General features: G+C 45.4%; 1 protein-coding gene across 9 annotated transcripts in view; it reads right to left on the reverse strand.

Annotated features, from left to right (window-relative positions):
• Nucleotides 1–13045, reverse strand: part of LOC110535292 (histone-lysine N-methyltransferase 2C) — a 224712-nt gene that overhangs the window by 60285 nt on the left and 151382 nt on the right. For 8 of the 9 annotated variants that reach the window (XM_036934913.1, XM_036934915.1, XM_036934912.1 and 5 more), the window contains exons 14-17: nucleotides 9823–9948; nucleotides 6555–6674; nucleotides 5575–5673; nucleotides 2059–2163 (exon numbers count right to left, since the gene is read on the reverse strand). In XM_036934913.1, coding sequence (XP_036790808.1) covers nucleotides 2059–2163; nucleotides 5575–5673; nucleotides 6555–6674; nucleotides 9823–9948 — 450 coding nt within the window. The remainder of the gene's footprint in view (nucleotides 1–2058; nucleotides 2164–5574; nucleotides 5674–6554; nucleotides 6675–9822; nucleotides 9949–13045) is intronic. The other variant, XM_036934918.1, reaches the window with a different exon arrangement.

Raw genomic sequence — 13045 nt, forward strand, 5'->3', positions numbered from 1 at the left:
TCCAACTACAATGAACTATGACGCGGCTTGGAGTGGCGACTGGTTGAGGTGTTATTTGCAGGAACGACACCCTACAGTGCATTCGGAAAGTATTCAGACCCCCTGACTTTTTACACATTTTGGAAGGTTACAGCATTATTCTCAAATTGATTTAAATAGTTTTCCCCCTCATCAATCTACACACATTTATCTGTTATTGACAATACCCCATAATGACAAAGCAAAATTAATGATGGAGGCCACTGTGTTCTTGTGGACCTTCAATGCTGCAGACATTTTTTGGTACCCTTCCCCAGATCTGTGCCTCGACACAATCCTGTCTCGGAGCTCCACGGACAATTCCTTCGATCTCATTAATTGGTTTTTGCTCTGACATGCACTGTCAACTGTGGGACCTTATATAGACAGGTGTGTGCCTTTCCAAATAATGTCCATACCATTGAATGACCACAGGTCAATGGAGACCACAGGACTCCAATCAAGTTGTAGAAACATCTCAAGAATGATTCATGGAAACAGGATGCACCTGAGCTCAATTTCGAGTCTCATAGCAAAGGGTCTGAAAACCTATGTAAATGAAGTGTATTTACATTTTTTTTATTTTTTTTAAATGTGTTAAAATTTCAAAAAAAAAATGTTTTCACTTTGTCAATAGGGGGTATTGTGTGTAGATTGATGAGGGAACATTTTTACTTCATCCATTTTAGAATAAGGCTAACGTAGCAAAATGTGGAAAAAGTCAAGTGGTCTGAATACTTTCTGAATGCACTGTATATCAAAGGAAACTGGCTTAGATCCAATGGATGTACAGCATCTAATGTTGGTTGTCTGCCAGAGTAGGTAGCAGTGCGGCGATAAGGCTTGGCCATAAGTACATCAAGAGATTCCACACAAGGCGCTTTATGTGAATCCTCTTAATCATCCCAGTAATTATTTCACACCTCTGCTCAAAGCTGCTTTTGGAGGTCGACACAGAACCTAATACTATCTGTAGGGAATCACCTGGCAACTACACAACTAAACTATGCTACACACACAACACCCAGATGAGTTTCCTAGGGCCTAAAAGAGTCGTGGGAATGGAAGAGGAACAGCCACATGCTTACGTAACCGAAACAGAAACTTTTGGTTGAAAAATAACGATCAGTCCCTGTCTCATTGCTGACTCAGTGAGTCTGCCATGTTTCTCTTCGTACATATGGAAACCATTCAGTTACTTAGCATCTAACAGTGGTACAGTAAATGTACGTACATATGGCTTTCAGACAGACATACTATACTGCACATTATTCACTGACAGACAGTATTCAGTGTTTTTATACATCATTGGCTGGTTGGGTATGACCTTTTAGAGATAGGAAAGAAAGCCCTCTCCCTTGCCTCTGTTCCCTTTTGAGATAGCCAGCAAGACTGCTCAAACTGTCAAACGCTGTCACTCCTCCTCACCATCTACATGTGATGCAAAAACAAAAAAGGGGCCAAACCTAGCCCTACATAGTATGTCACCCTATAGTTATTGATGATGCTATACCAAATTAACACCTTCAGGTATAATCTACGTGGCTTTTAGGAAACACGAAATAGAAACACTTTTAAAAGCCAAAGCCAATATTTTTTTTGTACAAGAACCAAGTTTAAAACGTAGGCTATAAGTAAACGGAACATCTGTGGTGGTACTTTTATGCGTAGGGTATACAGTCATTATAGGAGGTGATCTCAATATGACCCGGGAGGCAAGTTCGAATGGAACTAAAAGGGAGAACAACCATTGAAATTAAACGTGGAAGGGGTGAACAACGGTGTATTTTTTTTTTTTTTAATCAATTCTCAATCCTTTTTGTATTGTGAAATTAACTATTTATGTGACGTATTGATGATAATCACATCTTTCGGTCCCTTTCGCTCCGTCTATCTAAAGCCTATTGAATATATAATACCAAGTATATTTAACACACACAATAAGCAAAACCACCGTCTTGTATCTCATGAAAGAGAAAATAATCAGAGGTATGGTTTTAAAGCTGATCTTGTGAAAATAAAAAAAAGAGATGGGCTCACCTTGATGTTGACACAGAAGGGATGGTAACACTGGCCACACTGAGAGCAGGCCAACAACCTGCCCTCTGCCCCCTGGCCAAAACTCCCACACACCACACACATGTCCTGTGGGGGGAGAGAAGGGAATAGAGAAAGAAAGGATATTAGACAGAGGAAAAAAGGGAGTGAGGGAGAGAGAGAGGGAGAAAGGGGAACATATTGAGGGAGCAGTGGAATGAGAGAAAGGGATGCGGAGGTAAAAGATTTGCATAAGTCGTGGGGGGGAAAGAAAACTGAAAAAGGAGAGAAAACAAGTGAAAGTTACATTTCCCAACAGTAATGGAGACACTTTCCCCAGCATACATCAAGACAACGCTCACGCAATAACAAGTAGAGTGACCCAGGGTGCTTCTGACTTCCACGACTCAGCATCTCAAGAGCAGTGGTGTAAATGACCTAAGTAGTACTTTAAAGTACTTTTACTTATGTCGTTTTTTGGGGTATCTGTATTTTACTTTACTATTCATCATTTTGACAACTTGTACTTCACTACATTCCTAAAGAAAATAATGTACTTTTTACTCCATACATTTTCCCTGACACCCTCCTCATTGTCCCTGTACTAGATACATTTTGACAGGAAAATTGCACAATTCATGCACTTATCATGAGAACATCCCTGGTCATCCCTACTGCCTCTGATCTGGCGGACTCACTAAACACACATTCTTCGTTTGTCAGTGTTGGAGCGTTCCCCTAGCTAGACGCACATTTAAAAAAGAGAAAATGGTTCCGTCTGGTTTGCGTAATATAAGGAATTTGAAATGACACTTACTTTTGCAACTTACGTATATTTAAAACAAAATACTTTTGGACTTTTACTCAAATAGTATTTTACTTAGTGACTTTCACTTAAGTCATTTTCTATTAAGGTAACTTTACTTTTACTCAAGTATGACAACTGGGTACATTCCACCACTGCTTGAGAGCCTTACCGCACAGCACAACTCATTTATGTTTTAGGGGTGTGTGTGTGTGTGTGTGTGTGTGTGTGTGTGTGTGTGTGTGTGTGTCTTTGTATGCCTGCATGTAGAGAGAGATCATGACCTCTGAAACGGGCCAGAGGCAAACCAGGGAAAAAGGTTGGAGGGGAAAACCAGACAAGAGGAGACTAGCGAACAGGCTGTACAACAAGACCAAGAGGAGACTAGCGAACAGGCTGTACAACAAGACCACGAGGAGACTAGCAAACAGGCTGTACAACAACACCAAAAGGAGACTAGCAAACAGGCTGTACAACAACACCAAAAGGAGACTAGCAAACAGGCTGTACAACAACACCAAGAGGAGACTAGTGAACAGGCTGTACAACAACACCAAGAGGAGACTAGTGAACAGGCTGTACAACAACACCAAGAGGAGACTAGTGAACAGGCTGTACAACAAGACCAAGAGGAGACTAGTGAACAGGCTGTACAACAACACCAAGAGGAGACTAGTGAACAGGCTGTACAACAACACCAAGAGGAGACTAGTGAACAGGCTGTACAACAACACCAAGAGGAGACCAGTGAACAGGCTGTACAACAAAACCAAGAGGAGACCAGTGAACAGGCTGTACAACAAGACCAAGAGAAGAGGAGAGAACAGGCTGTACAACACCAAGAGAAGAGAGAACAGGCGGTACAACACCAAGAGAAGAGGAGAGAACAGGCTGTACAACACCAAGAGAAGAGGAGAGAACAGGCTGTACAACACCAAGAGAAGAGGAGAGAACAGGCTGTACAACACCAAGAGGAGACTAGCGAACAGGCTGTACAACACCAAGAGAAGAGGAGAGAACAGGCTGTACAACAACAACAAGAGGAGACTAGTGAACAGGCTGTACAATAAAACCAAGAGGAGACTAGTGAACAGGCTGTACAACAACACCAAGAGGAGACTAGTGAACAGGCTGTACAACAAAACCAAGAGGAGACTAGTGAACAGGCTGTACAACACCAAGAGAAGAGGAGAGAACAGGCTGTACAACACCAAGAGAAGAGGAGAGAACAGGCTGTACAACAACACCAAGAGGAGACTAGTGAACAGGCTGTATTTGGGTATCAGACATTGTTAACAGGCTTGAGACTTATACAGTAAAGGGAGTTAGAGTCATTGTCCTCCTTATTCATTTAAGTCACCAGCCACCATTGCTATTCAGAACCTTTTCTAAGGAAGACGAGCAGGATTTGACAGTAGAGAGACAGTGAGGGGGGTTAAGATGTACAGCTTTAAGCAACACGGAGACACATAACCTGGGACTCGGCACAAAGTGTCAATGCTCTATCGCTTTAGTGAGGTACAGTACATGACCAAAAGTATGTGGACACCTGGTCGTCGAACATCTCATTCCAAAATCATGTGCATTCATTTGGAGTTGGTCCCCACTTTGCTGCTATAACAGCCTCCACCTGATGTTGGAACATTGCTGCGTGGACTTGCTTCCATTCAGCCACAAGAGCATTACTGAGGTCAGATACTGATGTTGGGTGATTAGGCCTGGCTCGCAGTCGGCTTTCCAATTCATCTGAAAGGTGTTCGATAGGGGTGAGGTCAGGGCTCTGCGCAGTTCTACCACACTGATCGACAAACCATTTCTGTATGGGGGCATTGTCATGATGAAACAGGAAAGGGCCTCTCCTAAGCTGTTGCCACAATGTTGGAAGCACAGAATCGTCAAGAATGTAATTGAATACAAGAGCGTTAAGATTTCCCTTCACTGGAACTAAGGGGCCTAGCCTGAAACATGAAAGACGGCCTCAGATCATTATTCCTCCACCAAAGTTTACAGTTGGCACTGCATTCGGGCAGGTAGCGTTCTCCTGGCATCCCCCAAACCCAGATTGGTCCATTGGACTGCCAGATGGTGAAGCATGATTCATCAATACAGAGAATGCGTTTCCACTGTTTCAGAGTCCAACGGTGGCGAGCTTTACACCACCCCAGCCAACACTTGGCATTGTGCGTGGTGATCTTAAGCTTGTGCTTGGCCATGGAAACCCACTTCTTGAAACTCCCAACAAACAGGTCTTGTGCTGACGTTGCTTCCTTACTATTATTCTGACATTTCACATTCTTAAAATAAATAGGTGATCCTAACTAAGCTAGGACAAGTAATTTGTACTAGGATTAAATGTCAGGAATTGTGAAAAACTGACTTCAACTGTATATACACTAACGTATGTTGGTACATAAGCACAGTGTTGGTACTGACCTGTCTGAGTGTGAAGTGGTCTGAGGTTGAGAACAGGACCATGGTGTTGGTACTGACCTGTCTGAGTGAAGTGGTCAGAGGTTGAGAACATGACCATGGTGTTGGTACTGACCTGTCAGTGTGAAGTGGTCTGAGGTTGAGAACAGGACCATGGTGTTGGTACTGACCTGTCTGAGTGTGAAGTGGTCTGAGGTTGAGAACAGGACCATGGTGTTGGTACTGACCTGTCTGAGTGTGAAGAGGTCAGAGGTTGAGAACATGACCATGGTGTTGGTACTGACCTGTCTGAGTGTGAAGTGGTCTGAGGTTGAGAACATGACCACAGTGTTATGCATTGTGTTCTCCTCCACCACCAGGTACGGCTGCTCCACAAAACTGGCCTGGACACACACACAACACATACACAAGCAGGGGTTAATTAACAGATTAGAAAAAAATGAATATTTGTCTTTTGAAATTAAAACTGATGGTAAGATTGTGTTCAAAATCTGTAACGTTGTGCTTGGTCCCGTACAGTATTTTTCAGTTGAGGTAGAAAACATGTTCCAGTCTATGACATGGCAGCACTTCTCATGTGACTAGCTGTCATACCTCCAGACTGTGTAGCTATATTATCATGTCATCCACAAGGACAAACACACAGCATGGTTCAGTAAATCAGCATTACCAGGACACACGCGTGTCAACAAGCATGCTGCCTAGTGGCTTGCAGCAGCAGATCTGATTACAGTCTTACTTAACGCCTACCTACCTCCCGTATTGGATTCCAATAACACTCAACCGGGTAGAGACATGTTTGCTCGGTGGGAGAGGGTGTGAGGTTGTGGGCGTGGGGGTGGGGCACTGTCTGTATGGTTGTGTGTGTGTGTGTTCTCACCTAAAATCCAATTACCTAGCGTGTACACTCAATACAGCATTGACACTTCTCCTGTGTCTACCTTAAAAGGTACCCACAATGTACAGTATATAAATCCACATTGGACACATTTTCCCAATCAACCACCCACCGTTTTTAGTGGGAGGAAAAAACATGTCACCGCTGTGTATGACATAGCATTTATACCCCTCCCCCTGTACCACCCCTCATGCCAAAAGCTTTCCCAAGATAGAGTGCACTGCTCTTGTTAACTTGAGAGCGCTCTCTGGCCTAAGCTAAGCACATTTGGCCACTGTTTTATGAATGTATGCAGAAGATGGGGAGAGGAGGAGGGGTTTAGGGAGGCAGTAGATCGGGATGAAGGGAGGGGGCGAGGGCTCGTACCCCAGGGGTTACGGCAAAGCTAGTGTAGGCCTTGAGTCCTCGGGAGCGTCCGCGGCCCCCGCGCCCAGACAGGTTGGCCCCCCGGGGTCTCCGCCTTCCAGGGAAGGTTGAACCACGACCCTGTGAAGGAAAAAGGAGGAGGGATGGAGGAGAGAGTGTGAGGAGAGAGACCGGCAAGAAGGAGAGAAGTGTGTGTGTGTGTGTGTGTGTGTGTGTGTGTGTGTGTGTGTGTGTGTGTGTGTGTGTGTGTGTGTGTGTGTGTGTGTGTGAGAGAACAGGAGAGAGGAATGAAAGAGAGGGAAGTGGAGGGAAAGAGATAACATGTCATCAGCCAATCACAACATTCCTCTGCGTCTTTTCACTGGCGAACAATAAACACATTTCCCAAAACACTCCTGCATCTACTGCCGTCAAAAGTAAATCCTAAAGGAATTCCCCACGGAGCCACAATATTAATATCCCCAGCTGCATTTACTGTCAAGCAAATTCAAAATGTGAACATTAGCATAAAGAGAATTCAACTGCGAGATTCTGACAATTACACTTTCCTACTTACCCAGAGTCAGATTAACTCGTGGATAACATTTTTATGTCTGTGTGTGCAGTATGTTCAAGCCAGTTTTGTGAGCCAATGCTCACTAGTGTTAGAGCAATGACTGGAAGTCTACAGGTACAGTAGCGTATGCTTCCTCTAACTTTGTTCATACTGCACGCAGAGACATAAAAATGGTCCACCTTCTTGTGCTGAGCGATTAATATATATTTTTTTTGAGGGGGGGGTATCAAACAAATAACTGACCGACTTTGGTTCAATTACTTGAATTCAATTTTTGTGTGTGAGCCCAACACGTGGTTTCTCTAGAGAGATATCAAATAATTCCCAAGAAATTTGAGAAATTAAGTCAAAAATGGTGTGGGACGCAGGGCTGAAGGGAGTTGTAGTTTTCATTAACCTGTTGAAACTCTAGGGGCAGTATTTCATTTTTGGATGAAAAACGTTCCCGTTTTAAACAAGATATTTTGTCACGAAAAGATGCTCGACTATGCATATAATTGACAGCTTTGGAAAGAAAACACTCTGACGTTTCCAAAACTGCAAAGATATTATCTGTGAGTGCCACAGAACTGATGCTACAGGCGAAACCAAGATGAAACTTCAAACAGGAAGTGAGCAAAATTTTTGAGGCGCTGTTTTCCATTGTCTCCTTATATGGCTGTGAATGCGCAAGGAATGAGCCTACACTTTCTGTCGTTTCCCCAAGGTGTTTGCAGCATTGTGACGTATTTGTAGGCATATCATTGGAAGATTGACCATAAGAGACCACATTTACCAGGTGTCCGCCTGGTGTCCTGCGTCGAAATTGGTGCGTAATCTCCAGGTGCAAGTATTCTTCCATGTGGATTCAGAGGAGAAACTGAGAAACAGACTTCCACAAACGATATATCATCGAAGAGATATGTGAAAAACACCTTGAGGATTGATTCTAAACAACGTTTGCCATGTTTCAGTCGATATTATGGAGTTCATTTGGAAAAAAGTTTGGCGTTTTCATGGCTGAATTTTCGTTTTTTTTGGTAGCCAAACGCAATGAACAAAACGGAGCAATTTCTCCTACACAAAGAATCTTTTTGGAAAAAAATAACATTTGCTATCTAACTGAGAGTCTCCTCATTGAAAACATCCGAAGTTCTTCAAAGGTAAATTATTTTATTTGAAAGCTTTTCGTGTTTTTGTGAAAATGTTGCCCGCTGAATGCTACGCTAAATGCTACGCTAGCTATCAATACTCTTACACAAATGCTTGTTTTGCTATGGTTGAAAAGCATATTTTGAAAATCTGAGATGACAGTGTTGTTAACAAAAGGCTAAGCTTGAGAGCTAGCATATTTATTTCATTTAATTTGCGATTTTCATGAATAGTTAACGTTGCGTTATGGTAATGGGTTTGAGGCTGTATTTACGATCCCGGATCCGGGATGGCTAGTATCAAGAGGTTTAAGCAAATATTCAACCTAGTTCAGCGCAGAAACGTGGTAATTAACTATAATGACCACAATACATTGCGCCAGTTTTTCTGGCTCAGAGAGGAAGAGGCGAAGCGAGATATTTCACTCTTGCCAAAATATGTCAAAATTAATGCCCCAAAAATCCCATCTAAGCTTTTGCACCTGCCTTCCCATCTTTGGGACAGCGACTCCCATTGTTACGGCGTGAGCATCTCATCATTGTTTACATCTGGCTGGCTGACTGCTACTCTCTGAGCAGAGATGACATATACACAACAGAAATATTTTATAATTTCATAGTTATTTCCTATTTTTCTATTGACGTCTTCCCAATGTGGACCTGACGCAACGGAATATTTTCAATGTTTTGGCAATTGAATGTTTACTATATTTGGCTTTGGAATTTCCATTAAAAAAACTCAAATCATTGTACCGTCATTATTTCACAATAAATGGTATATTAAAAAAAATCTTGATACAGAAAACCATGATTCTTTCTTTAATAATCTACCAGAAACCCAAAGCGACCTCAAAAAGCACTAATCACTCAGCACTACCGCCTTTTAAATAATGTGTGTGGTGCTTTATAATATATGCATGACAAAAGCCTGGGGGAGGGAGAGATCAACATTTTTTTTTAGGTCAAATCCATTTTCCATCTCCCCATGGACACTAAAGTCACTCTTAATTATGGTTCCCCCACCCTTTCGAGTCAGTCCTTCAAATCAGGAAGACTGTTGCAAGTTTTCTATAAAGTTATAAAGAGAGGACTGTGCCAAAGCCAGCCAGTTGATGGAGTGTTGACACAGGAACAAGTGATAGTCCTTCCCACAGGAGTCCTCCTTCATAACACCTATCAGTTACAGACTGACTGAGGAGGCTTGTTGTGGAGTGTTAGCGTCAAAGTGGAGTCCTGTCACAAAGTCCGGACTAAAGGGTTGCAGTGGGGGGTGACAGACAGGAAACCCCGACTGGATTGAGATCTGCTTCACGTTCGTCTCACGCCACCATCAGTCTGGTATTCTTGTCATTCTGGCAATGGTAACAACGCTAAATGCTAACAAAGCTAATTCATAGAACATTAAACGCCATTCATAAAAATTTACAAACGCCTATGTTTACATGGATTTTCCTTCCGTACTTCTCTGCAGGTGGCAAAGTGTGTGTACCGTGTCATATCTAAACCTGTCCTCACCTGGCCAGGCTAAACCACTGAGTGAAAGGGGGGTGGGGGGGGTGGACATCATAAGCACTCCATTTACCACTCTCATGCTCCAGACGGGTGCCTCTTGCAGCTGCCTGGTTTGTGGGCCATCCCACCCCCCCTCCGAGGGGTCCTGCTGGGACCAAGAGGGGGGGCTCGAAGCCCTACGGTTACTCCATGCTCCCTGATGGGGGAGGAGGGGCAGGGGCAGAGAGGAAGAGGGGCAGCGAGTGGGGAGGAGGGGCAGGGAGTGGGGAGGAGGGGCAGGGAGTGGGGAGGAGGGGCAGGGGAGGGAGTGGAGAGAAGGGGTAGAGAGAAAGAGGGGCAGGGAGTAGAGAGGGGCAGAGGAAGAGGGGCAGGGAGTGGAGAGGAGGGGCAGAGAGAAAGAGGGGCAGGGAGTAGAGAGGGGCAGAGGAAGAGGGGCAGAGGAAGAGGGGCAGGGAGGAAGAGGGGCAGGGAGGAAGAGGAGGGGCAGCGAGTGGGGAGGAGGGGCAGGGGGGAAGCGGGGCAGGGAGTGGGGAGGAGGGGCAGGGGGGAAGCGGGGCAGGGAGTGGGGAGGAGGGGCAGGGGGGAAGCGGGGCAGAGAGTGGAGAGGAGGGGTAGAGAGAAAGAGGGGCAGGGAGTAGAGAGGGGCAGAGGAAGAGGGGCAGGGAGTGGAGAGGGGCAGAGGAAGAGGGGCAGGGAGTGGAGAGGAGGGGTAGAGAGGAAGAGGGGCAGGGAGTGGAGAGGAAGAGGGACAGAGAGAAAGAGGGGTAGGGAGTGAGGAGGAAGAGGGGCAGGGAGTGGGGAGGAAGAGGGGCAGGGAGTGGGGAGGAAGAGGGGCAGGGAGTGGGGAGGAAGAGGGGCAGGGAGTGGGGAGGAAGAGGGGCAGGGAGTGGGGAGGAGGGGCAGAGAGAAAGAGGGGCAGGGAGTGAGGAAGAGGGGCAGGGAGTGGAGAGGAAGAGGGACAGGGAGTGGGGAGGAGGGGCAAGGAGTGGGGAGGAGGGGCAGAGAGAAAAAGGGGCAGGGAGTGGAGAGGAGGGGTGGAGAGGAGGGGTAGAGAGGAAGAGGGGCAGGGAGTGGAGACAAGGGGTAGAGAGGAAGAGGGGCAGGGAGTGGAGAGGAGGGGCAGAGAGGAAGAGGGAGTAGAGAGGGGCAGAGGAAGAGGGGCAGGGAGTGGAGAGGAGGGGTGGAGAGGAGGGGTAGAGAGGAAGAGGGGCAGGGAGTGGAGAGAAGGGGTAGAGAGGAAGAGGGGCAGGGAGTGGAGAGGAGGGGCAGAGAGGAAGAGGGGCAGGGAGTGGAGGAGGGGCCGGGAGTGGGGAGGAGGGGCAGCGAGGAAGAGGGGCCGGGAGTGGGGAGGAGGGGAGGAGGGGCAGGGAGTGGGGAGGAGGGGCAGAGAGGAAGAGGGGTTGGGAGTGAGGGGCAAATGCAGTAAATGCAACGGCCAAACAAAACAAACAAAGCAACAACAAAATAAAACGTGAATACAAGACAGACAGGCATTTTTTATAAACAGCCAAGAAACGAGCGAGATATGAGACATTTGGGACAGATCCTATACATGAGAAGATAAGCTGAACTCACCTTCATTTGGAGATGCAGTACTATTCAAATTGGAAATATATTGCAAATCAAAAGTAAAAGGGAGATTGTGGACAACGATAAGATTCAATACTGATGTCTGCAAGAAGCGGGTCTAGTTTATTAGTCTGACAGAAGACAAGACAGTGTTTGCACATCCACTGGGTCTAATAACGCTATGCCTAGTCAAGTGCTCTGCAACAGTCAACCCACAAATCCACACTATCCAGTGTCAGGCCTGCTGGTTGCCATGGCAGCAGCGTGGCTTGTTGGCATGTTTACAAAACAAGTTATGATTATGTCAGCATGACAGCGCGCCGTCGCTGCTGTCGAGATAAACACAGCGACCGTTGTTAGGGAATTTCATTTTAGAATCGTCACTGGGAGGCGTTTAGTTTGTTTAATGAGCTAATCAGCGAGAGGCTATATAATTAGACTCAATAACACAATCACTGAGAGGCCTTTTCCTTTTTTGTTTTGCATAAGCGAAATCATTTCGGGCCGATTAATAATATATCAGAGCCGTGGGTTGGATTTCTCGCTCTCCACTTGCTTCCTGCGTTTTTATCCATCTACATCTCATGTATACATTTGTCCCAAATCCCCTGTCAAGCACTTATTGAAACTGTCAGAAACCAAATAGCATTCCCTTAAGCATGAGACAACTTAAAAAAGTGGCAGTGCGCAAAAGATTGGCTTTGAGAGAGAGAGATTTCAGTAGATCCTGTACAGGGTGCAAAGGACTGGTGATGTAGGAGTTCAATACATTCATTGATACTGAAAAGAAAATGATCATGCCATCTTCAAGCACATGCATGTGAATACAGTATGCTCAGAAGCAAACCTCCGTCAATAGTTAGGCTGAACCCAAAACATGCCGATGTCAGACAGAGTGAAAGGGGGATTGAACTGGGAGAGATTGTCTACTCCATGTGAGAGGACAGAGACTTTCAATGTCAGAGAGAGTGAAAGGGGATTGAACTGGGAGAGATGGTCTACTCCATGTGAGAGGACAGAGAGAGTGAAAGGGGGATTGAAATGGGAGAGATGGTCTACTCCATGTGAGAGGACAGAGAGAGTGAAAGGGGGATTGAACTGGGAGAGATGGTCTACTCCATGTGAGAGGACAGAGAGAGTGAAAGGGGGATTGAACTGGGAGAGATGGTCTACTCCATGTGAGAGGACAGAGACTTTCTTTGCCGCTTCCATCAATGTGTGACATGACCACAAATATTGTCAAACTTCCTCCGCAACCTCATTCTACACGTTATCCATTAAACAGGTAGACTAAGCAATACGACATCCTTTGAGAAGACTTCCTGTTCACAGCCATCAACGACAATAACGTGCACCTATTGGCTCTTAGTTGTCGCCACGCCTCTAGGGAGGGCACAACTTAGGAAGAACCAATAGTGCCAGTTCTATCAGACTTGAATTTGGTTGTCTGATTCTTTAGGAATGTAGTGGAATGAAAGCCTAAAATAGAAATAGTTGAGTTCAGATACCCACAGAAACTACTTAAGTAGAACTTTAAAGTATTTAACTTAAGTACCTTACACCACTGACACTGGACCAGTGAATCACCATCCAGATCATATTGGACCACTTGACAGTAGGTCAGAACAGTCTCCGGAGCGATTGACTCAGAATACTCGAGCACGGGGGAAGTATTTCATATCGTGCAGTAGAAAAAGAGGAAGCATATCTGTGCCCTGGCACAT

The sequence above is a fragment of the Oncorhynchus mykiss genome, chromosome 11 (genome assembly GCF_013265735.2).
Source record: "Oncorhynchus mykiss isolate Arlee chromosome 11, USDA_OmykA_1.1, whole genome shotgun sequence".
Lineage (NCBI taxonomy): Eukaryota > Metazoa > Chordata > Actinopteri > Salmoniformes > Salmonidae > Oncorhynchus > Oncorhynchus mykiss.